Source organism: Aaosphaeria arxii (assembly GCF_010015735.1).
Source record: "Aaosphaeria arxii CBS 175.79 unplaced genomic scaffold BU24scaffold_7, whole genome shotgun sequence".
Lineage (NCBI taxonomy): Eukaryota > Fungi > Ascomycota > Dothideomycetes > Pleosporales > Aaosphaeria > Aaosphaeria arxii.
The window spans coordinates 208,936-234,920 of NW_022983480.1; the positions used below are offsets into that span (position 1 = coordinate 208,936).

The window sequence follows — 25,985 nt, forward strand, 5'->3', positions numbered from 1 at the left end:
GGGTACCACGAACTTATATCCTGACATCAAAGAAGTCCACAGCGAGGAGTATGCGACAAGTGCTAACTATGGTTCGCGGATTCTGTGCTTGCAATGGCCAGGTTCGAGCATATCCCGAATTTTGAACGAGCCAGCTGAGTGATGTTTCAATACCCGAAGCAAGGAGAGAATACCAGAACCAGACTGAACACCAAAGAACCGGATCTCCAACAAGTAAATCGATCCCGTGCCAAGTGCACGTACCTCGGGAAGATCTATCGATAGGTACTCGATCTTCGATGAATGAATTGATCGTCTCTCATAATAACAAAGGAAAAGTCAACATGATGCTGGTCTATGTTGAGGATGGGCCTCGGTTAGGCTCGTACGATGTGAGCAGAATTCATCTAGCATGGCTATTTACAACATACAAGAGGAGACGAAGCTGAGGCTTTATCCTGGTGGCTCTCTTACACTGGCTTGATGAAGGAAGGGGGCATTGTTATGCAGGGCACTCAGGCAGAGGGGAGGGACTTATGCACGGGGCTGGGGGTCACCCGTCCTCCCGTGTTCTGATGCTGCAAGCAAATGCGCATGGATCAGAGTTCAAAGAGTGGGCTTGCATTGGCGTCGAGCCACGAGGCATCGGGATGGGCTCCGCATTTCTTACACACTACACTTCCACTTAGGTACACTTACCTACTTACACCAAGAAGACTCGGAACTGTGCACTCAAGATGTAGCCAGCCTTGGGAAAATCTGTGGGGAGTGCGCATGGCTTCGCACCCATATTGCCTTCCTCCATTGGCTCAACTCGATATTACACTGCGCGACTCCGACGCGTCGTTGATTTCGGCTACATACATCATCGACTACTGTGTACACCAATTACAAAGTACAACTGACTAGTCCTGTTCTGCCCGTCGTCGCATATCCATACCCACGCTCACTCCCACGCCAACCCCCCATCGCGAGTTTGAAGCATCTCATGCGATGCGAGCGCATCCGATTGATCGTACACAGCTCAGCTCGGCTATGAGCTGGCGAATTCTCTGCCAGTCAGTTGGGTTCGAAACTGATCTTGCTCGCGCACAACCAAGGGAGTCGTACGTTCCCCCTACTGTCTTAGATGTCTACGCGACTGCAGATGTGTACTCGACTCTCACTCGTCCACATTCCATGCATGTCTACCTGGACATTGCCCATCAATTAGAGTGTGATTCTATTCTGCCCGTCTTGGTAGCTACAAGCCGAGCCTTTTCCCAAGCGCCAGAGACGTTGAGAATTGGGAGGCCGTGGCTGAATGCAATTTCCTGAAACTCCAACGATACTAAACGTAGTATAATGCGTTCCGAGCGAAAGAGCATAGTCGACGCCGTCGCGCCTCATACGCTCACCATGGTTCAAACATTCCCTAATTGTGTTCAAGGGGCCCGAGCTCCATCACTTTCAAGAGGATAGTATCAGTTGACGATCAAACTGGGATACTGGTGGGCTGTGGACGGCTCTTGTGGCCGACCATGATCCCTGTCATCTTGACGACTTTGATTTCTACTTGGTATGCCCACGCTGCTGTGCATCTGGTGCATCTACTTTCACCAGCATCCATTGGATTGCCTGTTTGTCTTGTCCGACCTCTTCACCCTCTTTTGCACATTCATACGTAATTTTGAATCACTTCTCTGGCTCTCCAACTCTCAGTCCTTCCTTAACAACATTTCCTCTTTCTTTGCGCGTGGTTTCCTTCTTTGCTGGTATTACATCGAACCGTTTGCACGCTTTACACTTCGCAGCAGCCTCCGATACATTCATACCCAACATAATAACCCCACGTTCATGGAATTCGATACTTGTACATAATCTAGATCTCTTGTAGAGTCTATACGGCGTCGCTATGCGATCCTATTCTTATCTAATAATTGCGCTTGCGCTTCTCCTCTGCATCGATTTTACGGCCGCCATTCCACAGTCTCTCGTTGTCCGACAGGATGAGCGCTCTTCCGAAAGACCTGAATCTTCGACACGCCCAAGGAACGAGGCCACACGATCTCTTTCGACTGCTACGCAATCAGTGGAATCCTCAGTAACTCGATCGCAATCTGGTCGGTCATCCCAAACACCTAATAGCTCTGGTGCATCTTCAAGCAGTCCAGCCTCGTCGACAAGTGCTACACAGAGTCCGACACCAACTGTTCTTGAGAATTCGTCGCCAACAAGCACTGAAGGTGAGTAGCTTCTGTCATCGATAGTGAAGACCAGTCACCTAATGTTTGACGTGAGCAGACCCGCAACCCAAAGACCCACTTCCTATTCATCCGAAGATCACTCCAGCGTTAGGAATTGCAGGAGTCATCTTATTACTTTCAGGCATTGCATATACAATCATCGGTATCAAAAATAAATGGTATAAAACTATGACTGAGTGGTTCTATAGAGGACAGCACTAACAACCCTTAGGCTATACGTCTTCGCATCAGCGGCATATTTATCCAGTCTGGCTGTAACAGTGAGTTCATTTAATCCAGTCAAACAAGAAAAACATCGCTAATTCCGGGTCCAAGGTCCTCATCATCTACTTGATGACCCCCCCGGTATCGAATGCCATCCAGGGTGGTTTCTTCGTTGCAGCCTTTTTCACCGGAATACTGTTTGGCGGGCTATCCTTGATCTTCCCTGATATGACCGAAGGGCTGGGATGCCTGCTCGGCGGATTCTGTCTGAGCATGTGGTTCTTGACGGTAAAGGAAAATGGTCTGATCACATCTCAGACCGGTCGCTCCATCTTCATCGGTGTCATGAGCGCAGCGGGCTTTTCCTTGTCGTTTAGTCATTATACCCGCCAGTATGGGCTCATCGTTTGTATCTCATTCGCCGGAGCAACGATCACCATGCTTGGGGTCGACTGTCTCAGTCAAGCAGGCTGGAAGGAGTTCTGGCTTTACCTTTGGAGTATGCTTACCCCGTGTTTGTTTAACTTATTATTTGCTGACGATTATAGATCTCAACAAGGACACTTTCCCGTTAGAAACAAATACTTACCCCCTGACCAGAGGAATTCGCGCTGAACTCGCTGGGGTCGTCATTATCACTCTACTAGGAATCGTCTCCCAAATGAGACTATGGAAAGTGGTTCGACAACATCGCGAAAAGAGCGCTAAGAAACGCTTCGACAAGGAGCGTGAGTCGCGCCGACAGCAGGAAGAAGAGGTGGGTCGCAACGTTCAAGAAAGCTCCCCTCGGAGCCAGCAAACTCCATGGAATCCGTACGGCGTTGAGAGGAAGAATCCGCAAGACTCCGTCATGGGCTCATCGTCGAATGGGAGTATCAGAAAACGTTCGGCCAGTGTTCGGGAGCAGGAACTATCTGGATCGGAGATGGTAGACATGGAGCCTCTGCCGCGAAAGCAGATCAACAATGGGGTGGGAAGGGGCATGTCGACATACGGATCCAAGGACACGCCAACCAGCACGACGGTCACTGTCTCGGTTCTTCGTGATGATGATGGCATACAGGCTATCGATGCCCAAGGACGACCCATCTCGAGCAGAATGCCGACTTCAGAGACGGGTTTCAACGGGTCCGGTACCTCTGCAAATAGCTCCAGTCCATCGATTGAACTTCCTGGTAAAGAGCGGGCCCAACTTCGAGCTTCCGTTCCCCCTCCGCCTGTAGTCATTCCTCTGCCATTCAGCGTCCCAGAAGGGGATGTGCAAAGCATAGATGGCGATAATTCCTCAGTGTCCGCCGAGCCAGAATCCGTGCATGGCTCGGCAACTGGTCGAAGCAGGTTCTCTAAGCGGCTATCTGGCGGGTCGATACTCAAAAGGCTATCGACGATCACTGCGGAGGTGAACGACGGAGAGGCGCTGATCGTCCCGCATATCGAGGATGATCGCGCTTCGTCTGTTGCAGCGACTCTGGACGATGACGTACTTTCGCTACCTGACCTCAGCCCACCGCAGTCTCCGACTGGCTTCGTGGAGGAAAAAGATCAAATTGCAGATGTGGATACTCCCGGAGAGCATGAGAGATCGGTAAATGGTCATGATGATGCTGTTCAGTCGAAACGGTCGTCTGCGCAACAGGAGCGTCAACATTCCGAAGGTCAGGTTTCACCTACTGTTGATGGGCCCAGCTCCGAAACAGAAGTACATTTAAAGACCGAGGCCCCATACGCCGCGGTTGCAAGCAAAGAGAATACAGACGAGACAACTCCATCAAAAAATACCGTCCGACAATCTCTTACCGTGAGCACCGACCCGAAAGTTGAACAAGACACATCAAAATCAACCTCGCCCCTCGGTCCCAGGTCGCCCACAAATTCCACCGGATCCGATTCTGCAAAGGACTCAGCTCCCGTTCAGCAAGCCAAATCTGTCCAATCCAAAACACCCTCACTCAAGTCGCAGCCCGTACAGCTGTCCAAAGACGTTCTACCAGAAAGGCTTTCCCGAGTCGCCCTCTCATATCGCACAAACGAATGGGCAAAGCATCTCGCCCTTGCTGATCATCCCGAGCTTGAGACACTTTCTGACGTCGAAGCATCGACCAAGGAAGAATCAGTGGAGAAGCCTGTTCCAGTATCTGACGAAATTGCCGGTATCGAACCAGCCGTATCTAAGAGAACATCGAAGCGCGTCTCCAGTGACAGCAGTGTATATCGACCAGGCCTTGGTCGCGCCGAGTCAAGCGCGTCAAGAATCCAAGTACAATACGCAAACAACAACATGCCTTCCCTCTCGCGAAACCCGTCGGCGATAAGTCCTGGAGGACGCATGCTGTCACGCAACAACTCCTCGTCCACGCAACAAACCGATTTCCGAAGCGCCTCGAGTCCTTACCTGGTGCCTTCGCCGGACCCGACTGCGCCAGATCGATTCAACGTTGTCCCCTCGCCATCTCCTGCCCCCGGGACACTCATGAGCAAGCGTGAAAGCTTGATCAAGAACCGCTTCTCCTCTCAATCGTTCCAGAACCCAGCATCCCCGATCTCACCAGGTCTGAGCGTGGGCGTCGCACCGGCCGACATGACCCTCGCCCAACGCAAACAATTAATACAGCAGCAGCAGCAACAGCAACAACAGCAAGTCAACGCCCCACACCGCAGGCCGCCCTCCACGTCCCAGAAATGGGCGCAAAACACCCGCCTCAGCATGCAAGACAACGAGCAAATGGGCGGCTTCAACTCGCACCAACCCGTCCGCCGTGCCTCGGGCAACGGCGTCGACCAAAGCAGACGCGAAGACATGCTTGCCAACTGGCGGGAATCAATCCGGCAGCAACACATCACCAACACCACCAACAGCGGCGCCGCCACCCCGGTCATGGCGGCGGGGCCCGCGATCTCAGAGGCCCAGATGATGGCGCTGATGAACGAGCAGCGCGCGCTCGCGCTCAGGGAGCAGCAGGAGGCGGTCGCGGCGCAGCAGCTGCAGAGCCAGCGGCAGAACATGATGAGGACGGGCACGATGCTGGATGCGCACCGCGAGGCGATGAGGAAGATGCAGGCGGCGGCGAATAGGAGTGCGTCGTAGGCGGTTTCGAGGGTTGGGGATTGCACGTCTTGGTTTATGATTTGGTTTATTTGGCTCGGGTATGGTTTTTGGTTCGGTTCATTGTGGAAAGGAAAAAAAAGGAAATGGTATTGGGGGAATCATATCCACTGGGTTTGGAGAAGAGGAAACGGAATGGGTTTTGGTCTTTTCCACGCTACAAGGAGAGTAAATGTCACATCTGACTAGTCTAGTCTACGTTTTCTGTTCAGCTCGTAAGCTTTAAGGTTCAATTGAATGACACTACTGTACGCATATATGATCTGGGTACGATTGAGTTGTGATGGACTGTCAGACGTTTGTTCAGTTTCTCCCTTGCCAACACTCTCTTTCCACCGTTCACCGCATTCGCCAAAGCCTTGACTCTTTCATGCAGTCTTTTGAATCTCATGCTTGATTTCGTTTCATTCAGTTGCCCCCTGTTCATGTCTAGTCACACCTACTTTTCACTGCCTTGTGCGCCTCTGCTCTGTAACCTGTTTACAGCAGCAATAGTCATTCATTTCCCTTTCATAGGTATCGCACTTAGATATACGTCACGTCAACATACATAGCAAAAAAGAAGTCTGTCCCGCGAACGAGCAAGGTCTCGGCATACTTCAAGTTAACTCTTCGCATGATGAGAGCATCTGGCCAGAGCGCAAACAACAGAGGATGGGCTACTCTCCTCTATTGAATGGTACATTCTATTAGAGAAGGCGTTGAGGCATACACTACCTGACCTAGGGTTGTGTTAAGATGTTCACGCATCTATCCGCGATACCTCCGCAAACGACCCAATATCAAACAGTCGTCCATCGTGCACGGGGAATCGATGATGATAAACGCCCACAGTGGCAGAAACAGAGAAGACGACTGGATGTATAGGTCACAAGTAGTTTGTTGGTATCGCTGCTTGCCTCCCGTACTCGCCCACAGAGAATTGCAATCCACATAGTTATCTACTTACAGCCCTGCGGTCGTTAGGCGCGAGCAAGTGAGCGAGTCCGTAGATCGAGATTAAAGAAATGACATCGCAACTAACAAACCAACCTAAGCCTTACCCGCCCCATCGTCATCGCTGTCCGCCGTCAGATCTCTCGTATTTCATCCCAGGGAAGAAAGAGCGGTGGGGTCGGTCGCTTGGGGTGGTGGTCGTAGTTAAATGAATGATCGGTCCTTTTGTATCGGGTCGAGTGGGAGCGTGCGGGAGGGAGGCTATGTTGACTACGAGGGTGCTGGGCTTTATGGATTCATGTAGGTGTATGTGCTCTACGATTGTAGGGTTGCTGTATGGGTTTAAGACTCTTCTTGATCATTCACTCATAATCACTATGATACATATAGCGAATACATAGATGTAAAGGGGAAGTCTGTTCATGATATGGCATTCGCCAATCCCTCCCGACTCACGGACGCATTGAGGAGTTTCGAAAAAGCTTCTAGAAGGACGGAGCACGGACGATGGTGTCTGCGCAGTGCGCATTGTGATTGCGAGTCGTAGGGCGAGAAGGATGTGCAAGATTGTGTGTGGAGACTCGTGAGTCTTGTGAGGCTGGGAGGTCCTGGCCTGGTCGGTGGTAAGGTCACAAGGTAAGTCGCTATGATAAAAAGGGGGGGAAAGGGAAGGGGAAATGGGAATGGATCCGAGGACGTGGGTGCGGGTTTGCTTTGCTTCGTATTGAAGGACACGGATGAGGATGACGCATTTTAGAGATGATAACTAGCTAGAGAGAGCATTGTTCGTTATTACTGAGAAGAGAGAGTGGATTACTGGATTGAGATGGTGACTGAGTCGGTTAAGGGGTGGGTTTGGGTTGGTCGACCCGGGGGACTGTTTTGGGAACACACTGACACGGGACGGGAACTTGGGAGAGATTCGAGAGTGACAGGCCGTTGGACTTGACTTGACTGGACTTGACAGGCCGTTGTATTTATTTTAGGATCAACGACGAATGTTCGAGTTTTGGTTGCAATTCTTTCAGATGTGTTTGTGTGTTTAATTTCCCAATGTATATATGCCGGTATACACAAAACGCATGTGGCGGCGGCAGCCAGCAACTTCAGATGGTCAGGAGGAGAGAAGACGAGGGATGAGATGGATGGATTGGGCGGATGTCTGAGGCGAATGGCACATCAATTGTCTAGTTTGTCGGCGTAATTCATGCGGCATCAAGCCATCGACGTTATGGGGAGTAGGAAAGAAGGAAATGCTAATTACCAATGTTCAAAGCATTGGGACATTCACGTCTTCCACCCGCATCCGAGCACAAGGCGGCGAATAGATTGTCAGCGCAACCGGCCCCCGGCGCCCAATTGTTTCATGGGCCAACATCCGACCACACGATAACTAGGTAATGGGCTCAAAATGGTGTTGATCATAGGCAGGTAGACGGCGACTTGTACCTGACGACGAGGGATGGGAATCGGAATAGGAAGAGCACCGAGTAAAAAGGAACGGGAGGTTCGTCCTTCCTTCAGCCTCATCCTTTCAATAATAGTTGACCAATTGCTACCAGTCTACCACTACGAGTAGTTACTAGTTATTGGTATAACTACTCCGTATACTGTGTACATACACTTTGTCACACTTGGTAATCCACCAAACGCCTTTTCGCTATACTTACCTACACCCTGCCCTTCCTTTTCCCTTCCTTTCCCTTCTGTTCCCCTTGCCTTACTTTTAACTCTCTCTTCTCCATTATTTTCTTTCCTTTTTCTCTTCCCCAATGTCGTACAGCCCCTGGTCATTCATCCTCCCTGGACGGACCTGAACGGACCTGACCTGACCTGACCTAAATTGACTGAAACGGGATCCCTCCCCCAAGTCAAAGGGACCCTCGACTGGCCGGTTATAGAACAGCACGTGTGTGTGTGTCGGGTGCCGGGTGTGCATAAGGGAGTGTGTATGTGCATATGTACTGTGATTTGTGCTGCACTACATCGCATACACATATACATATTACATATCCATACATACTTTAGTACTCCGTACATACATACACATCATACATATCCGTACATAGGCATCCATACATGCCCTACACATCTCCATTCATACGCATACGCATACGCACACCCACGCCTAGCTACCGGTAACATATGCATACACACAACACACACTGGCATTAGCTACAGCCTGTGGAGCGCATACACATACTAAATAGGTAGAATCGTTGAAGAACTCTTCTCCCCTTCCAAGCAACAACGGCCGCACCAACATCTATCAAGTCTTGGGGTCCTGTCCAGATCCATCCTTTCGATATTTTTCTCCTTCTTCTCTTTCTTTCTTTCTTTCTCCCCACATTTTCGAAATTGGACTTGACACAATTTAAACCCGCCTTTCGTTTTCAAACTCCTTCTTTAGGAGTTGCATGAGAACGAAGACTACAATACTATATGCAGCGAGTGCGGGTTGAAGGAGTTGCGCAAGGACCTGTGCAAGTTCGTTCGCCAAGGGGGGAAGCCGAACGTCTACCACGACTACCACTCCGCCTACGCCTACGCCTACGCCTACTACACCCCTTAGTACTGACTTCATCTCCAATTTTTTATCATCACCATCTCTCTCATCCTCCTCCTCGACCTCGTCGTCGCCATCTCTTCTCCTCCTCTAACATCGCCCCATACCCTAAACGAACACGAGCCCGGACACGAACACCTCTTCTTCTCCCTCGTCCTCACCCTCCTCCGTCTCACCTAACCGTCCTCCCACCCCAATCTTCACCATCACCACCATCACCGCCCTCCACGCAACCACGGCGTCGCCGCCACCTTCTGGCATTCTCTCCTCCGCATCGCGTGCGCCTGCGCCTGATTTAGTTCCTGCATCAGCTTCAGCATCTGCGCCTGCAACGACCCTGCAGGACCCTCCACTTCCCGTCCGTTGGAGCCTGACCAATCGCATCTTCAATCTCAATCTCAATCTCCGCGCCCTCTACACGGGCGGCACCACCGCCGATACAACCACCACTACCACCGCTCCCAACTGTCCGCCTCGGCAACCTGCATCTCGACTTTGGAATCCCCTCAATTCCTCTCCTCGAACTCCCGTCTTGCCCAACGTCCCGTTCCAACATCCAGAGTTGGCCCGCCGTCGCGGCCTTCCGCCTTTAGACACCCGCGACGAATATCCTCTCCTCTCCCTGCCGGAGCAGCGACGCAGCCGACAGAGCCCTGCACCCTCGTCTCTCGTCGTCGAACGTTCCACGGGTGCCGACAGTAGTCGCACCAGCGTTGGCCTCCCCCGCGACCGCCGCAGCGTCCCCTTCGATTTCTCCAATCCGGGAACCCCTCGTGTCACAATGCCTGCAGGAGTCCACAATGACCCTGCAAAGGACCAGCAGCCACAGCAGCAGCACCTCAGCCCGACCGCCATCACACATGACCCAGAGATGGGTCTCAAGCGCTCTCCGAGCCGCGCTTCTCTACCCAACTCAATGAATTCGCGCCGATCAGACCTGCCAAACGGAGAAGGAAACGCTGACGACAACGAATCTGAATATGCTTGGGGTCCTCAACACCCTTGCTTCCCTCATCCCAATTCACATGTCCCCAAGAAGTCTCCCCTATACGAGACCACACGCATCATTCGCATAAAACGGGATTGGATGGTTCAGGGCGACCTAGCACCGACATTTGCGAATGTGTACCCCGAAATCCTGGAAGGCACGCTCGCCGAAGATGACTTTCGGGACGTCATTCAGAAGATTAACGATGCTCTGATTGACGCTTTCAACCCATTCGGGTTCAGGGCGTGGCTGGACGCCATAATGGGCGTTGCTACGTTTTGGTTGTGGGATGATGCGGGCATGACGAAGATCAAGAAGGATTTGGCGGAGCTGGAGAGGTGGATTGAGGCTTGGAATCATAGAGTGGGAGAGAAGGAAGGTGTTTCGATTGTGCCATTGCGACGGACGGGTTATCTTACGGTGAGTTCTTCTTTTTTTTTTTTTTTATCCCGTATAAAAGTCATGGTTACTGACCTCTACATTGCAGCTCGACATACAGATCCCCGATCCCCACTTCGAAACGAATACAGCTTCCCGACCCAACACTCAAGACGACGGGTTCGAAGAAGCCCCTCCGCATGAGCCCTACGGCATCTTCCAAAACTCCCCCGCTTTCCACGTCACACCGAACTCTCCTCCTCGAGCATGATCGCGGCAGTCGCCCGACACATCAACACATTACACCCTCAAAAAAAGAAAACACACCAGTCTTATGACTTTTCAGCTTTTAGCGACAGCGTTCCGGCGTGCATCATCATCACTTCTCTTTTATTTCCCCCCGCTCGCGCACTCTTTTCATGTGCGCGATGCGATCATGGCATGGCTTTACACGAACCACCTTTTTATATCAACAAAGCGTGGTTTCTTTCTCCTTCCCCTCTTCTTTTTTTATATCTCCACTATCTCGTCTATTAATCACTATATCTTTCCTTTTTACTCCTTCATGTCCACATATCTTTTTCCCTTTGCTCTGCTACTAGACTTTTTACTTTTATAAATCTCTCCCCCGCCGCGAGGCGAAAAAATGTTATGGGTTATGTCATCCTCATCCTCATTCCAATCTTTACTTTTCCTCTCTCAAAGTTTCTGTGCTTGTGTTGTCTTGATTGTTTCTGTTTTGTCCTAAAGGAGTGAAAGTGGGGTTTGGGTTGTTATCGGTTGGTTTATGGATCAGATACCCGTTGTTTATGGTCGATTGGTTGGGCGGCTGTTCTGGGTTGAGCGAGGAGATGGACGGTGCGCTGCTACCTAGGTAGTTAATACATGCCGCCAGAGAGGCGGCGAGAGAGAAGTGGAATCCAATACATACGTTCTTCTTTTTAATCATTTGCTCTGAGCACGTCTACATTTGCCCTGTTCGTTTGTCCCTCGTCACCAGTGCCCTAGGAGAAGGTGTGAACGAGAGATGGTGGTCATTGAGTACGCAGTAGTGTATCTTTTTCTGATATTTATTCCTTGCTTGTGGTGGTATGTGTAGGTATAAAAATGTACGTTTTCGTTTTTCGTTTGTACGAGTACAGAGGTACATTATATGGGTATCTAAAGCTTCTACATCCCCCTCCTTTCCCCACTCTCTCAAATCCAACGGAGGGAGGTAGATGGCACGAATCGTGAAAAGCGATGTGAAAAAAGTGGAAAAGAATAGAAACAAAGGAAGTCAAGAGAAGGATCCATCTAAACTCACTCCCCCTCCTCCCCCTCCCCTTGCCCTTCCTCCTTCACACCCTCCGCTCCCCCGTCCCCTCCACTACCACCACCAGCACCTCCGACATCATCCCCCGCGCCGCCCGCCACGCCGTCGACAGGATAGTGCAGGTACTTCCAATCCTCAATCTCCTCGATGATACTCCTCAACCTATCCCTCACGCTCTCGACCGCATAACTTCCCAGCAGCAGCCTCAGCGGCGGGTAGCTGCAATGTCCGAGCTGCCATATGAGCTCCGCGGACTTCACCGACGACACGGGCTGTCTGTCGTTGAGCCACTGCACCATGCGGCGGGCGTGGCGGGCCGGCGACGTCGCGGGGTTGTACGGCGAGGAGGTCGTGGGTTTGACCCAGAAGTGGCCGTAGCGGCGGGGACGCAGCACATTCGAGGGTGTCGCAGCTGCTGTGGAGGTTGGAGGGTTAGTGGTGGAGGAGGAGAGGATGGCGGCGTCGTCGGGTTCGTCGAGGCGCACGTATCCGGGCTCCACGAGCGTCGCTTTGATGTTGAAGATGTCGACTTCGTAGAGCATGGATTCGATGAGGCCTTCGACGGCGTATTTTGTTGCGCAGTAGGGGCCGAGACCGGGAACGCCGAGGGCACCGGCGGTGGAGGAGAAGATGAGGTACCGCCCGTGGGACTGGGCGCGGAAGTGCGGGAGGGAGAGCTGGATTATGTGGAGGGTTCCTAGGACGTTGGTGTTGAATTGGTTGCGGAGGTCGTAGTCGTCTTGGTCTTCGCATGCGCCGATTACGCCTGTTGGGGAATGTGAGTTGGGGGGAGTTTTTGGGGGAGTGAGAGGGAAGGGCTAAGTACCGTAGCCTGTGCAGCTGGGGTGGATTAGTTAGTTGTGTATGTTTCAATGGGGGACGAAGGAACGTACTTCGCGATGATGTCGATGTTCCCCCAGCGGTCGATGCTCCGCTTGATCACGGAGTCGACCGTCTCTCGAACCCGCACGTCGCAGAGCATGCCCACGCAGTTCGTGTCCGCCCACTGTCCCATCTGCTCCGGCGTGTTCTCCTGCGTCCATCCCACCGCCGTGCACTGGTCGCCGTGGGACAGCACGGCCCGGACGAGAGACCGTCCCATGTGGCCCGTTGCGCCGAAGACCTACGGAAGCATAACGTCAATATCTGGCTCTTCTTTTACAGACGAGGAGCGAGCCACGCTATGGGATGCTCACAATCCATGAAGCCTGCCTGTGGGGATTCTGCTCCGACGGCGGATCGCACGTAGCAGGCAGTCTCAGATTTGGTTGGTGCGAGGCCGCGCCGGGCGAGAGGCTCTGGCTCGCAGTGTCGAACTCCATGTCGTCGTCGTCGTAGCAACCCTCCGTGCAGCCGTGTTATCTCTCTTGAGCAGAGCGAAGTGGGATTATGGGCATTGAAAAGACACAAGGATTCGCATTGAGGTCGACGTGGATGTTGGGGAAACTAGATTATCGGTTCCTGGACGCGGGGATGATGGGTGTGGGGAGCTTGGGAAGGCAGCCAATCGGAGATTTTCGCTTTTGCCGATCCACCGGAGGTCTCTTGCGGACAGCACCAGGAGCGGCGAGGAGATGTGAGATGATATGATGTCCATTGACACACGATTGGTGGTCTATCATTAGAGTCACGGCGTCCGGGGAAGTGCTCAAATGTCCTGCTCTTTCTCTTGTTTCTGCTAATCAAAGAAATCAAATCCCATGGTACATGAGACGCCTAGAGCAGGTACTGTCTCTTCTCCTCTGCAAGGAAATTGGAAGCCTGGTTGAGCAGATAAGACGGATACGAATGCTGCCTATTGTTGAGCCAGCGGTGTCCTCCGCACATGAAGAAGAACATGCACACGTAGAATAGGAATGGTGAGTGATCCAGTAGGTAGAATCCGAGACTCAGGAGGGCTTGCGTCCGGTAGCGGGCTCTCAGGGCTCGCAGCGCCCGGAGTATGTCCCTGTCGGTTGCCATGCGAGACAGATAGAACGAATCTGGAACGACAGGAATTGACTGGAAATAGATGTGATGATTGAGGAGTTGGAGAAATGGTCTATACATCGACATTAATTGACAAACACATCAGCTTAAGCTCAAAAGACTAACCTTAGCACGGTCTGCATCGGAATCGCTTCCGCCCACATCCCTGTCGTGTCTTGGCACACTTCATACCTCGTCTCGTTCCAGATATCTCTTCTCAAGTGACATGTGCTGCCGTGCTAACGAAATCTTTCGACACCCTCCTTGAGAAGATGTGGCCTTGATCCTCCGTATCAATCTTAAGATCTTCGCCATGGGTCAGCAACAACCCGTACCAACGCCGGCCACTCAATCCACACAATACTCCTCGTAATTCAGTCCCCTCTCCCGCATTTCTTTCTTACCCCACTGACATCACTAGACTTTCCTTCACACAGGGCTTTCTTGTCGGCCAGCTGTCCATTGCCCTCCTCATATTCTTCTTCATAAAGTTCTTCATATTCGGCGAACCTCCCTCAGCCGATGATCGCGCCTTGCACCTCTCTTCCCTCCGCCGCGCACGAACGCTTGCCCATCAACGATCTCTTCACCTCCGCTCAAACTCGACGAGCAATCCTCTGAGACCCAAACCCTCCATCAATATCATCCGCGCAGCAGAACATGCTCGAGGGGGTCCCAGCATCGGTCAGATTCTTGCGAAGACGTACTACAACATCAAAGGCCATCAACCTGAAAGCTTGGATTGGTTCAATGTGTTGATTGCGCAGACCATCGCGCAATTGCGGGAGGATGCAAGACAGGACGATGCGATACTCACATCGCTTACAGAAGTTCTGAATTCCGGATCTAAACCTGACTGGATTGGGGAAATTCGGGTTACGGAGATTGCACTTGGAGATGAGTTCCCCATCTTCAGTAATTGTCGAGTCCTCCCTGCAGACGATGGATTTGGCATGACAGATGGTAGCGACGAGGCGAGGCTCCAGGCAAGGATGGACGTGGATTTGAGCGATGTCATTACTCTAGGCATCGAGACGACACTGGTGCTCAACTATCCTAAGCCATTGGTCGCTGTACTGCCAGTCGCCCTCGCCGTGAGCGTGGTACGCTTCTCGGGAACACTAGCCTTATCATTCACTCCCTCCTCCACTCCTCCATCAACATCAGCGAATACGCCTAGTCCGCAACCTACACCCCACCTCCACCCACAAGACCTACCAACAATTCGACCTCCATTTTCGCGGACGCAGAGCTCCCTTCATTCGCAAGAGCCCGAACCCGAGCGCCCCTCGACATCATCTGGGCTTCCGCCAGCCCGCCCCACCACCCTAGCTTTCACCTTCCTAGACGACTACCGTCTAGATCTCTCCGTGCGGTCGCTGGTCGGCTCGCGATCCCGCTTGCAGGACGTCCCCAAGATCGCCCAGATCATTGAATCGCGCGTCCACGCCTGGTTCGACGAGCGAGTCGTCGAGCCCCGCTTCCAACAAATCGTCCTCCCGTCCCTGTGGCCAAGGAAACGCAATACAAGAGGCGGCGCGGACGAGAATGCAACAGAAGAGGAAAAAGATGAGGGGATCGATGTGAGCCTTCCCGAAGAGGCTGTGCTTCTCGACGACCAAGACGATCTCGGATCGAGGCGCCGACCGCCATCGTTCAACCCGCCTAGAGTGTCGTTAGAAGAGCGGATGGAGGCTGAGGGTGCGCGGCTGAGGGAGGCAGAGAGGAGGGCTGGCGATAGAAGTAGAGACAGATCGTCAGACGGTGTGAGATGGAGAGGGAACGAACAACAGCGGCGGCAGCATCTGAGGGAACAGAGCGGTATATCCAATTCTTTCAATGGGTCCTGGAGTGGTCAACGAGGCATGCCTGGTGCTATGCCGGGGGGATAACGGAATTAGATGTAATTGTACTGAAGTGTTGTAAGAACATAATGTAATTGATAGCCACCTGCATGATAATACGTTTCTCCTTTCTAGCCTGAGGTACGTCGCTTGACTATTGTACAGCAATGCCCAACGTCATTAGGAAATCCAATCATCGGACTTACAGTGCCATGCTATCAATTTGATAGACCTAAAATTTGTAGCAAGACTTCACCAAAACTTGATACAGTGTTTTGCAGACAGCCATTATAGTACAGCTAGTCTGAATCATTCTGTTCCACATGAGCACCAACTTGTTTCAAACACGTGAGCTCATTATCTGTCATAGCGAAAGCGTGGTATTCATCATCTCATCTATTTCTTTTCCAACCCTCCGTCCCTATTTCGCCACAATACTAACGACATCCTCATCCGCCACCACATGCCCGAGCCCAACCCTCTGCGGCACATGTCTCGCACTGGCGCCCCATACGAGCGCATACTTAAACGTATCCTTCAACGTCCTATGCACCTGATCACACACATCCTCAATCGTGCTCCCGTTCCTCACGATCAACGCCTCACTGAAATCCGGCTCAATCCCCTTCCTCTTCGTATAAATCCTAATTAGCCGCAGCTCGTCCCAGCACCGCTCCACGACGTCCTGGATGCCGAGGTCGAGCTCGCAGGACATGATGGCGGTGTGGGGCTCGCGGGCGAGGCTGTCGAGGTGCTCGAGCGAGATGCTGTCGATCTTGTTGTACACGTACAGGCACTTGATGTACTTGCGGTGGTCCTTCATGATGGTGTCGATGAAGTCGTCGACGGTAGCGTTTTCGTCGCGCACGAGGACCTCGCAGTTGAGGATCTTGCAGTCGCGCAGGATGTTGTACAGCATCTTCTCGTCGAGGTTTTTCGGCGGCGATTGGAAGGTTATCTTCATCCCGCCGGCCTTTTTGGCTTTGAGGTAGATGTTGCTGGTGGGGAATATTAGTATGGAAGAGGTTTATTGAAAGGGGGGAAGGTGGGCTTACGGTGGTTCTCTGTTCAATCTGATGCCGACGGCCTCCAACTCTTGCTCCAGCAACCTCCGCTGCTCGGCCTTCTTCGTCGCGTCCAGCACCATGAGAATCATATCGCTCGTCTTCGCCGCCGAAATGACCTGCCTACCTCGTCCCTTACCCTCCGCAGCACCCTCAATGATACCAGGCAAGTCGAGAATCTGGATCTCCGCGCCGCCGTACTCGAGCACACCGGGAATCGCCGTCAGCGTCGTGAAAGCGTACGCCGCGACCTCGGACTTGGTCTTTGTGATCTTGGACAGGAAGGTCGATTTTCCGACCGAGGGGAATCCCACCAGCGCAATTCGTGCATCCCCGGATTTCGAGACGTCGAAACCTGAGCCGCCGCCTCCTCCGGCGCCGGGCGCGGGCTCGAGGAGCTGGGCACGCAGACGGGCGAGCTTTCTGTGTGTATCTTAGAACCATGTTCCCGTTTTACTTTTTCTATCTCTTGTGGAATTTCCGTTATTTGCTTACCCTTTTAGAAGTCCAAGATGGTATTCTTAGAGGTATAAAGTTAGCACGTGATTATATGAATTGGTCTCGAGGTATTATGATCAATTCGTACCGGTGGCCTTATTCTCTGTCAAACATAGTCAGCATACATATCTCTGAAATTGGGTTTTGGTGCGTACTCTGCGTCCTCCTCATCTCCTCCTCGATCCTGGCGGGGTGTGAGCGCTTGGCATGATGAAGACTTTTATACAAGCTCTTACTCCTTGATCTTCTCGGTTATGTTCACCATGTTGACTCTATGCTCTTCGGAATTTAAACTAAACACAGACGAGAAAGGCAGAAAAGAAGGGATGTACCCTCGTGAATGGCGATTTGGCAGACGACAGTAGGTTCACGATCAAAGAGGGTTTGGTGTTGCATCTGCAGAGCGGATATATGGGACTAGTACGCGAGGGGTCTAGCGCTGGGCGGCGGGCTACAAGCGAAACTTGACTGCAGAGTGAGACTTGTCGTGCGAGTAGCTTTGAGACTTTTATGTATGCGTCATCATGGATACTTTTCGTACGGAGGCTGATATCGACCTAATCATGTACTAATTCCGTGATGTCGATTCCACAGCAGCTGAAAACTTTGCTTTTTCTACTGTATATATTTAGATCCTGATTCCTTGTTGTTTTCTGTACATACATTGTCACGTCCATCATGGTCTTTGGAAGCGTGACAGAGCCTCTAACATGGCCGCGATCCCACTACGAGATGATTGAATATCATCATCAGAAACGAGATGAAGCCATTCAAGCTGGACAGATCCAGCCTTTCCTGTATCCCTGGGGAACACTCGGTGCAGCAGTGGTGATCGTGTATCTCCTGATCCCGCACCAGAACCGACCTTGGTTGAAGAAAGCACGTTTCCTGGTGTTTGCATTCAACGCGGGATTCTCGATATATTGCATCCTGTATACAAGAGCTAGAATCATGGCTGGGGCATTGGGTTTGGGGTTGATCTCCGCTTGGAGCATATGTTGGACGTTTGCTCTGCTGGTGGTGAACGATGCTCAGACGGACTTCCAGAGGATCGAAAGGACTGAGGGAGTCTTCGGGCTGAGTTCGACGGCGAAGAAGGAGGAAAAGAACAAAACGATCACCTCGAATGGAAACACAGATCCCATCCTCCAAGGCATCCTCGAATCCAACGGCAGTGTCACCACCAACGGCCACACCACCCACGAACACCTCGGACCCTCACAGAGACACGGCACCTTCGCCTGGCAACCCTTCCCCATAACCCCCTTCATCGAACGCCTCGACTGGGTCCTCGACATCTTCACCAACTTCCGCGGCGTAGGCTGGAACTGGCGCACCTCCTCGCAACCACCACCCCCAAAGCCCGTCCTCAATCAACTCAACTCCTCCTCCTCCACCTCCCCTCCCGCCCACCACACCCTCCACACGCACCCAACCCAACCAACCGTCCACCCGACCCGCCGTTCCCTCCTCCTCGCAAACCTCAAAACCCTCCTACTCGGCTACCTAACCCTCGACATCCTCAAAACCCTCATGAACCACGACCCCTACTTCTGGGGCGCCACGCACCTCCCTCCCCTCCCGTCCCTCCCCCTCGGCCCCCTAGTCCCCATCCTCACGTCCTCCCCTTCCCTCCTCCAAACCTACCGCCTCACCCTCTCCATGCTCGGCGTGAAGTCCGCCCTACAAACCATCTTCGCACTCGGCCCGCTCTTCTTCGCCGGCGCGCTCGGCCCGGCCGTCCTCGGCGCCCGCGCCTCGCCCTGGATGTACCCGGACGCATGGGGTCCCTACGGCGCCGCGGTGCTGGACCGCGGGTTGCGGGGGTGGTGGGGCGGCTGGTGGCATCAGACGTTCCGGTTTGCGTTTGAGGCGCCTGCTACCTACCTCCTCAACTTCCTCCCCCAGCCGTCTTCAGACGGAACGAAGGGGGGGAGGAAGGGGAGGAGGAGGGGGACGGAGATGCTGGTGAGGCTAACCACTGCGTTCGCGATGTCGGGCGCGCTCCACGCGGGCGGGATGCACACGTCGAACGCGTCGCTGACGCATCCTCTCACGTCCACGGCGCTGTTCTTCGTGCTGCAGGTCCCGGGCGTGATGTTCGAAGCTGCGCTCATCGCGCCGTGCGTCGATCGGCTGCCGGGCCCGAGGTGGGGGAGGAGGGTGCTGAGGTTTGTATATGTGCATGCGTGGTTTTATGCTACGGCGGGGCTGGTGTGTAGGGACTTTGCGAGGAGCGGGGTGTGGTTGTTTGAGCCGGTGCCTGTGTCGGTGGTTAGGGGGCCGCTGGTGGGGTGGGGAGTGGAGGGGGATGGGTGGTGGTGTTGGGGGAAGGGGTTGGGGGATTGGGTGAGGTGGGAGTGTGGTGTTGGGGTTGAGGTTCAGGGGAGCTGGTGGAGGTTGTGGGAGTGTGGGTTGGCGATTTGATTTGAATGGGGTTTTGTAGATATGGTGGTGGTGTAGATAGATCATAGAAGGACGACATGTGATGTTGGCCTCACATCGACGTCTAGAGAACAAGTCTAGAAAGGGTAATTCAAATATAATGTGACGAACGTCTGCTTTTCATTATCAGAACAATATATACTATGTACAGCGAATGTTTTTGAGCCACCGGGATCCAATCCTCCCGATCAAACTCACAATGGACTCTTTCTCCTGCCATTACTCCACAAGTCGTTCCCATACTAAAAATATATATGCGGAAACGTTTTGGAAAGAAAGCCCCTGTATCCAAGGGCACCAGAAATCTCATAATCCACATTACCTGCCCCTCCCCGGTCTAAGAACAGTCGAAAATGAAGGACCCGCACCTCTCCTATAGTACGCGGCGCCTCGGTGATATTAGATTTTTCGTATAAATGTGTCGACAGAAAATTCCCTAATGCGTCCTCCTGCCAGTTCAGTTGATATAGTCGCTCAACAACCAATCAACACTCCTGGGCTGCACCACCACTCCAAAAAAACTCTCCAAATCTCTCAGTCAATCAGAATCCGTCGCTCGCATGATACAAGGGAGTGAAAAATCTATTTGACCTTCTTGGGCTCGTCCTGGATGTACTCCCTCTCGTCATCGCCCTCGACTTCCTTGGCGATCTTCTCCATCTCCTTGGACTGCTTCTTCCACTCGGACTGGCACATCTTGAGCTCCTTTCGGAAGAGCTCGTCGTTGGGCTTCCTGTAGCTCCCACCGAGGCGGTCCCAAAGAGTGGTGTACTGGCCGTAGTTGAAGTTGAAGTACAAGTGGTGCATGGTGTGGCAGGCGGCGCCGTTGATGATGGGGTTCTCGGCGTAGTACTCGCCGTCGTGGATCATGATGCTCCAGATGTTGACGAAGACGAAGAGAGCGATGTAGGCGAACTTCTGAAGGGGGAAGAGGAAGGGGAAGAGGTGGTATGGGATGCTCTGTGCGAAGCCGTCCATGGGGTGGAAAGCGTGGGAAGCGTACGGGGTGGGCATGATCCACTTGTGGTGAGGCTTGTGGAGGTGCTTGTAGATCAATGGGTGGTGGAGGTATCGGTGGATCCAGTAGACGAGGAAGTCGGTAAAGAGGATGAAGAAGGGGAATTGGATGATGTTGTACCACATTCCTGGTCCTTCGGCCGTCGAGTCATACATCTTGGACCATCCGCGAACCTCGAACAGGAAGCAAAAGGCAGTGGGAATGGCCATGACGGGGAGGGCGGCATTGGCCTGCTTGATCTCGAGGCTGATCTGGTTCTTGAGGTATTTGGGGTGGTTGAATGTGGCCTTGTCGAAGATGAAGAAGTACGAGAGGGACGCGAAGACGTAGTAGACAATGAGACCGAATACCCTGAGGTGGTGTTAGTAAATTGTTCTCGGAGGCTCTTCTGAGGACTGCTAGGTGACGCACCAAGTAATGATGAAGAGTGTGACGAGTTGGCGACGCCAATCGTCTCGCGTCAACTGACTCAGGTATGCATTTGGACCGGGAGTGAAGGAGAGGTATTCACTGGCGGGCTCGAATTGCCAATTGTTTGTTGGGAGGGTCTTGGGCGCGCTCGAGAAGGTCGCATTGGCTCCGAGGGGGTACTGCTTGACGGGGGCTAGTGCGGCATAGAGGTGGTCGAATGCGTAGGTATCGAAAGCTTCGAGAACGATATCCATGGTGACGGTAGTGGCGGGGAGAACCCTCCGAAGTGGTAGATTGGGTTGGGTTCAGGACTGTCGATTGTCCGATATATGGTTGAAAAGGGTCTATCGATGTGCGGAGAGGAAGACGATAGCTCTGGTGGTAGTGGCGATGTCCGTCGTAGTCGTGAAACCGCGAGTATTAGAATTGATTGATCCCAGTCGACAACTATCAATGCGAAGGGAGGGGGGGAGAGGGGAATGGATAGGAGGGAGAAGGAGAAAGACAAAGGAAGGAGAGTTGAGGTGGAGGAGGCAGATGGCGGATGGCGGACGTTTATCGTTAATTAATAAGAAGAAGGTAGAGGAGAGAATCGAGATTAGTTAACAGTAACAGTTACTAGTATTCTCTGGTGTGGCTGCTCTTTCCCTGTCTGTCCTTGTCCCCTGCCCGTTCCTTCCCTTGTCGTCTCTCTCTTTCCCTCTTTTTTCCTTCCAGGAACGCGTCCACGCTAAGACTAATTAACTGCAGAAATGATTTAGCATGCCCAGGCGAAGGGCGATTGGCCAATCAGAGGTGGCGAACCCACCCATAGGGGCCTCAAGGGGAGTACACGGCCATAGGTACCTCGTAGGCACTCTTCGGAGCGGATGCGTAAAATCCGAGAGCCTACAAAGTCACCTCATGCTCGGACCGGTGACACTCCATCTCGTCCCATCTCTTGCTCATTGTCAACTGTGAAATCCATCACCGCTACTTGTGGAAAGCGCCATTTATTTTCTCAGAGGATCCCCCTTATGTACTAAGTAGTAATCCAATAGAAAAATTGTCATTCAATTTGGTGGACAATTGTTCCGCCTGTTCTGTTGTGTTCAACTCAATTCAATTACTGTTACGAGGAGGTAAAAGGGGCAAAAGTGGCAATGGGAATGATCCTCCTCCACCCGCATTTGCATCCGCCAATCCCGGCCTAGTTTGTTCGATTCTTAAAGTGGGTCCAAGCACGCGTAATCTTATCAGATCCTCTCTCCATCTTAGATTGGTCGCAGAGCCACAGACTCACAGACTCACAATGAATGTCTCGCAAATAGGGGAACTCTTCCGTCTTTCCGTTGTTCTAGTTATTCGAACAATGGTCTAAAGTCTTGGTGCGTATTACATATAGTTAAGTTATTTCAGATGGTCAGCACGTTAGGCTGGCCACCTGTTGGCTTCATGTAACTTCTGTACCTGTCTATAGAGTGTACTGTGGTGCCGTCGTCTCCATCAGGACGTAGGAGGAGGGTTGTAGACGATGCTAGTACTCATGCTCTCAGTACGATGCAGTTGTAGCATTCTCCCATGTGTGAGCAGTCGGGCCTGAGTTGAGGAGCTTGCACCGATTGAGGAAATGCGGCTGCAGTCTGATGTTGGAAGCGCTGCAGTCGTCAACGGAAGAGAGCTTGCTGGCGTCACACTCGCTGTCATCGAAGAAAGAGAGTTTTCTTGTCCTACGCTTGCACCTTAAGTGCCTGGTGATGCGGGTGTTGATACAGGTACAGCCGCAATGAAGTACTTATATGGACGCCCACCTGGTAGTATCGACATGATAGTTGCTACTTCCCCTGGCGTTGTCACTGGAAAATCATCGTGTCTCTTTGAGAATCTGTTAGAGGGAGCGTGCAAAAGGCAACGCGTTCGCGTATGCTAGACACCGCCGCAGCCTCATTTACGGCGTGCTTTTGTCTGCTTTTAGCCTCTTCTTGTTGTCCTTCTTCTCATCATGCCTTGCTGGGCTTCCGCTCTCGTGGTTGTCCTGGACATCTATATTCAGGTTTAATCTTCCTTCGCTGTCGTGCGTGGCCTTCCGCTTTCGTGATCGGTATCCATTTCGACCCATTTGAGTGCAAGTGAAATGAACTTTTCGTCGCCGAGACTATAAAGAAGAGAGAAAAAACAGCAGAAATTCGAAAGCCAGTGATTAAAGCGGCAGAAAAGCAATATGTACAGTCGTCGTTGAAAAAAGATTGACAGAAAAAGTTGGGGTATACGACTGCCACGACACATTCGGAAGGTTCACCCCCCTCCATTCTTAAGATAGAAGGTACACTTTACCAACTTAGATCGCAAATACAACATGTTGTGTACTTAACAGTAAGGTAAGGTATGTTAAAGCGAGGCAACGCGAGGTAACGGGAGATAGATGAGTACCTTGCGTTTCCCGCTGGGCGGAGGGGGAGGAAACTTGGGTTCGGGAGGGTGCATATATAATGCATGTGCATGGCGATGTCAGTAGTTTGTGTGGAGTGGTGGGCAGAGTGATGAGGTGCTTTGAACGCATGCATGTATTGCATATTTCGTGGGGTGGGGTGTTTGTTACTACGTCTGGGTACCTATGTATGGATATGTTTGCGTCGGTGTCTTTCTATGATGGTGATTGTATGTACAGAGCGTATGTCGTGCTGGGTCTTGATATTGATATTGTCTGAATTGGAATTTTGGGGATATGTTCTTGCTTCGAGAGGGTTTCGGCTGGCTACCTGCTGGCTTCACGTATCTTCTATAGTCTACCTAAATTAAAAGTGTGCTGTAGCCAGTAGATAACCTTGACTCTTCGCGATAAAACCTCGCGAATGCACTGTTGTAGGCATGGAAAACTAGCAGCGGGCCAGCCCGACGTGCCCACTGTATGTACTGTGTATCTACCTTCCATCTACAAATGCGGAGTACATAGATACGGATTTTGCGTGGGGGAAGCGGACGATAGTTGATTACCTTGCCTCTGCATGAGACCAAATGGGATGAGGCTCATATGTGGCCTAGATCAAGGGTCTGGTAATTACTGAAAGTACATAGAAGTATGGTACGTACGCTGTACTACACCGTACATATACAGTGAATAGACAGGACTTCGAAGATAGTGAGTGGAGCAGGAATGGTGACTATCTTTGTATCGTACCGCAGATCTGACCGGTGTCAGAAACGACAGGGGGGAAAGGCACAGCAAGCACATTTCACGCGACGGCGCGAGTCGTGACACCCGGGAACAGGAGTCAGGACAGAACAGGTGGTGGTGTTTTGAACGTTCCATTTTGTTTCATTTTTGACAGGCTGATTTGGCAGGGTTGCCCGTTGCCGTATCGGTGTTAGGGTTGAGTAAGGTAATTATCGCCCATAGGTACGGAGTAGGTCAGTGACAAGTCAAGGGAGGGGAGGGACTAGATCAGGACCAAGATCAGGATCAGGATACCAATTCGTAAAGCAGGACGCGCGGGAAGGGAAGCGGGTGAGAACTGGGGATTGGGGGGAGGGGGGGGCGCCTAGACCCCGCCCGCCGCCACTTTGAGGTTAAAAAAGCGACCCGCAGCCACGCGATGCAGCACTTGCATACAGTTGTCATACAGTTATGTGTGTATCCATGTACGCTGTACGCTGTAGCTGTACAGCGGTATTATGTTTGCTGCACCGAGTACGCTGTACTCCGTACTCCGTGCAGTGTAGATACTGGCCGAGAGTGTCTGGATAAAAGTCCCTCGAAGGCTTCAGGGCACACAGTGTTCGGATGGACTGCATGCAGGCAGCAGCGTGCAACAGCACTTGTTACGTGCGCCTACGTACACATTGAGTTGTCTAATGCGCGGCACCTGGATTTCTGGGTGCTGTGCATGGAGTAGGGTCTTTTTCTACGAGTCTGGATGCGCTTACGGAGGACACTTGTTGTAAGTGGTAGGAGGCTATTGATAAGGACTCGACCGTGTGCGCGATGTATTTGCGGAATATGTCTTGAGAGGGTGGGGGGACGAAGAGGAGGGCCGGTGCATAGCAAACAAATGCCGTCCGAAACAATGGGCAAATCGATGCATGGTATCCCCATGACAGAACGCAAAGCTGTACAACAGTCGGTCGTGTTGGGGTAGGACAGACGTCTCAGACGTCGGGGTGGTGTAGAGAGGAATGGTGGGCGGCATCTTGCAAGGAAGGCTGAGGCGTAATGACTGTCTTGCGCTACTCGATGGATAACAATGGAATCTTCAGAGAGCGTTGGGGTCAATTTACCGGGAGAAGCAAATAACTACCATCTGCTCTGTTCTCCGCGTTCCGGGAACTATTATTCCGGAGGTTATTGCAAAAGTCGTGGTGACGTTGCGCCCCATCACGACATCCAATGCTCTAAATAGCGTTAGAGACACGGATGCAAAATCAATAGGCGTATCGTTCCTTACTACGTTCGAGATATCATCTTTTTACGAACCTACCGCGAAGAATAATATATCTGTTCAACAAAAGAACAGCGACGACTGTGGCGTGCTATTGGCTGTTGGTGCATCTAAAACTCCTCGCTGCACCCGTGCAGATGATATGATATCCAACAATTCGACCCGAATAATGACGTGCGATGTACGAAGTTGCAACATCTGTTTCAGCGATTCCAACAATGCACAGGTTCGGGTTCAGGATCAGGGGTCGATTTTGGGTCAGGTAGGCCCAGGGTTAGGCGAAGAGGTTGCGTTTGGACAATGGTGAGGGCGCGGGGGAATCGACCCAAACGAAGAAATGGTCGATTGACTTGGTAATTGGTAGTTGGAACATGTTACATGTAGGTATGGGCAGGCATGGCAAGGCCCGAGAGTTGCTCCTCTCTGTTCGGGACCAGCAGATCCTGTCACGTACATGGGATGAATTGGAATCTTTGGCCACGGAGCAATTACCAGTTAGTAGGTAGATGCCGGCCGAGCGTATGTGAATACAGCCGAGAAGACGCAGCGTCGGCAGCCAGGATCGTACATAGTTGGATGTATGTGCATGGTGGATAGGCAGATGTAA

At 52.1% G+C, this 25,985-nt stretch overlaps 10 protein-coding genes across 10 annotated transcripts; 5 read left to right on the top strand and 5 right to left on the bottom strand.

Moving 5' to 3' along the window:
• Positions 1-1,585: 1,585 nt before the first annotated feature.
• On the top strand, positions 1,586-5,791 carry BU24DRAFT_252946 (uncharacterized protein). Its single transcript, XM_033522410.1, has 5 exons — positions 1,586-2,204; positions 2,263-2,383; positions 2,437-2,485; positions 2,541-2,928; positions 2,978-5,791. Exons 1-5 carry the CDS (start codon positions 1,874-1,876, stop codon positions 5,512-5,514), a joined length of 3,426 nt encoding a protein of 1,141 aa, XP_033380827.1. The 5' UTR covers positions 1,586-1,873; the 3' UTR covers positions 5,515-5,791.
• A 992-nt stretch (positions 5,792-6,783) lies between these two features.
• Positions 6,784-7,056, bottom strand: BU24DRAFT_252984 (uncharacterized protein). The gene has a single exon (XM_033522411.1). The coding sequence runs from the start codon at positions 6,995-6,997 to the stop codon at positions 6,827-6,829; it is 171 nt and encodes a 56-aa protein (XP_033380828.1). The 5' UTR covers positions 6,998-7,056; the 3' UTR covers positions 6,784-6,826.
• A 1,253-nt stretch (positions 7,057-8,309) lies between these two features.
• Positions 8,310-8,792, top strand: BU24DRAFT_252989 (uncharacterized protein). Its single transcript, XM_033522412.1, has one exon. It carries the CDS (start codon positions 8,420-8,422, stop codon positions 8,672-8,674), a length of 255 nt encoding a protein of 84 aa, XP_033380829.1. The 5' UTR covers positions 8,310-8,419; the 3' UTR covers positions 8,675-8,792.
• A 118-nt stretch (positions 8,793-8,910) lies between these two features.
• Positions 8,911-10,671, top strand: BU24DRAFT_434970 (uncharacterized protein; the record flags this gene model as incomplete). The annotated part of the gene is made up of 3 exons (XM_033530059.1): positions 8,911-8,959; positions 9,334-10,442; positions 10,510-10,671. 3 exons carry the CDS (start codon positions 8,911-8,913, stop codon positions 10,669-10,671), a joined length of 1,320 nt encoding a protein of 439 aa, XP_033380830.1.
• A 1,031-nt stretch (positions 10,672-11,702) lies between these two features.
• On the bottom strand, positions 11,703-13,037 carry BU24DRAFT_464882 (short chain dehydrogenase/reductase family protein-like protein; the record flags this gene model as incomplete). Its single annotated transcript, XM_033532232.1, has 4 exons — positions 11,703-12,481; positions 12,542-12,555; positions 12,609-12,838; positions 12,912-13,037. 4 exons carry the CDS (start codon positions 13,035-13,037, stop codon positions 11,703-11,705), a joined length of 1,149 nt encoding a protein of 382 aa, XP_033380831.1.
• An 874-nt stretch (positions 13,038-13,911) lies between these two features.
• Positions 13,912-15,726, top strand: BU24DRAFT_425141 (uncharacterized protein). Its single transcript, XM_033528666.1, has 2 exons — positions 13,912-14,052; positions 14,105-15,726. The coding sequence occupies exons 1-2, from the start codon at positions 13,997-13,999 to the stop codon at positions 15,573-15,575; spliced, it is 1,527 nt and encodes a 508-aa protein (XP_033380832.1). The 5' UTR covers positions 13,912-13,996; the 3' UTR covers positions 15,576-15,726.
• Positions 15,727-15,886: 160 nt separating this feature from the next.
• On the bottom strand, positions 15,887-17,477 carry BU24DRAFT_395436 (GTP-binding protein). The gene is made up of 6 exons (XM_033525255.1): positions 17,326-17,477; positions 17,245-17,273; positions 17,178-17,192; positions 17,087-17,111; positions 16,583-17,014; positions 15,887-16,525 (listed from the first exon to the last, which is right to left on the bottom strand). Exons 1-6 carry the CDS (start codon positions 17,352-17,354, stop codon positions 15,949-15,951), a joined length of 1,107 nt encoding a protein of 368 aa, XP_033380833.1. The 5' UTR covers positions 17,355-17,477; the 3' UTR covers positions 15,887-15,948.
• A 323-nt stretch (positions 17,478-17,800) lies between these two features.
• BU24DRAFT_331295 (uncharacterized protein) lies at positions 17,801-19,450 on the top strand (the record flags this gene model as incomplete). Its single annotated transcript, XM_033523036.1, has 1 exon — positions 17,801-19,450. A coding segment is annotated over one exon (1,650 nt), but the record flags the coding sequence as incomplete, so codon positions are not given.
• Positions 19,451-19,626: 176 nt separating this feature from the next.
• On the bottom strand, positions 19,627-21,507 carry BU24DRAFT_452911 (uncharacterized protein). The gene is made up of 2 exons (XM_033531225.1): positions 20,964-21,507; positions 19,627-20,903 (listed from the first exon to the last, which is right to left on the bottom strand). Exons 1-2 carry the CDS (start codon positions 21,215-21,217, stop codon positions 20,117-20,119), a joined length of 1,041 nt encoding a protein of 346 aa, XP_033380835.1. The 5' UTR covers positions 21,218-21,507; the 3' UTR covers positions 19,627-20,116.
• A 2,404-nt stretch (positions 21,508-23,911) lies between these two features.
• BU24DRAFT_253070 (uncharacterized protein) lies at positions 23,912-24,339 on the bottom strand. The gene has a single exon (XM_033522413.1). The coding sequence runs from the start codon at positions 24,250-24,252 to the stop codon at positions 24,001-24,003; it is 252 nt and encodes an 83-aa protein (XP_033380836.1). The 5' UTR covers positions 24,253-24,339; the 3' UTR covers positions 23,912-24,000.
• Positions 24,340-25,985: the final 1,646 nt, after the last annotated feature.

Excerpts from the sequence above, each read along its gene's own strand:
- BU24DRAFT_425141 (XM_033528666.1), top strand. The coding sequence starts at position 13,997 with ATGGGTCAGCAACAACCCGTACCAACGCCGGCCACTCAATCCACACAA. Across the intron at positions 14,053-14,104 it reads CAATCCACACAATACTCCTC|ACTTTCCTTCACACAGGGCT; the intron begins GTAATTCAGTCC and ends TGACATCACTAG.
- BU24DRAFT_252946 (XM_033522410.1), top strand. The coding sequence starts at position 1,874 with ATGCGATCCTATTCTTATCTAATAATTGCGCTTGCGCTTCTCCTCTGC. Across the intron at positions 2,384-2,436 it reads ATCGGTATCAAAAATAAATG|GCTATACGTCTTCGCATCAG; the intron begins GTATAAAACTAT and ends AACAACCCTTAG. Across the intron at positions 2,486-2,540 it reads TATCCAGTCTGGCTGTAACA|GTCCTCATCATCTACTTGAT; the intron begins GTGAGTTCATTT and ends TCCGGGTCCAAG.
- BU24DRAFT_253070 (XM_033522413.1), bottom strand. The coding sequence starts at position 24,252 with ATGGAACGTTCAAAACACCACCACCTGTTCTGTCCTGACTCCTGTTCC.
- BU24DRAFT_252989 (XM_033522412.1), top strand. The coding sequence starts at position 8,420 with ATGTGCATATGTACTGTGATTTGTGCTGCACTACATCGCATACACATA.
- BU24DRAFT_252984 (XM_033522411.1), bottom strand. The coding sequence starts at position 6,997 with ATGCGCACTGCGCAGACACCATCGTCCGTGCTCCGTCCTTCTAGAAGC.
- BU24DRAFT_452911 (XM_033531225.1), bottom strand. The coding sequence starts at position 21,217 with ATGGATATCGTTCTCGAAGCTTTCGATACCTACGCATTCGACCACCTC. Across the intron at positions 20,904-20,963 it reads ACACTCTTCATCATTACTTG|GGTATTCGGTCTCATTGTCT; the intron begins GTGCGTCACCTA and ends ACACCACCTCAG.
- BU24DRAFT_395436 (XM_033525255.1), bottom strand. The coding sequence starts at position 17,354 with ATGGTGAACATAACCGAGAAGATCAAGGA. Across the intron at positions 17,274-17,325 it reads ATAACCGAGAAGATCAAGGA|GATCGAGGAGGAGATGAGGA; the intron begins GTAAGAGCTTGT and ends ACACCCCGCCAG. Across the intron at positions 17,015-17,086 it reads CATCTTGGACTTCTAAAAGG|AAAGCTCGCCCGTCTGCGTG; the intron begins GTAAGCAAATAA and ends AGATACACACAG.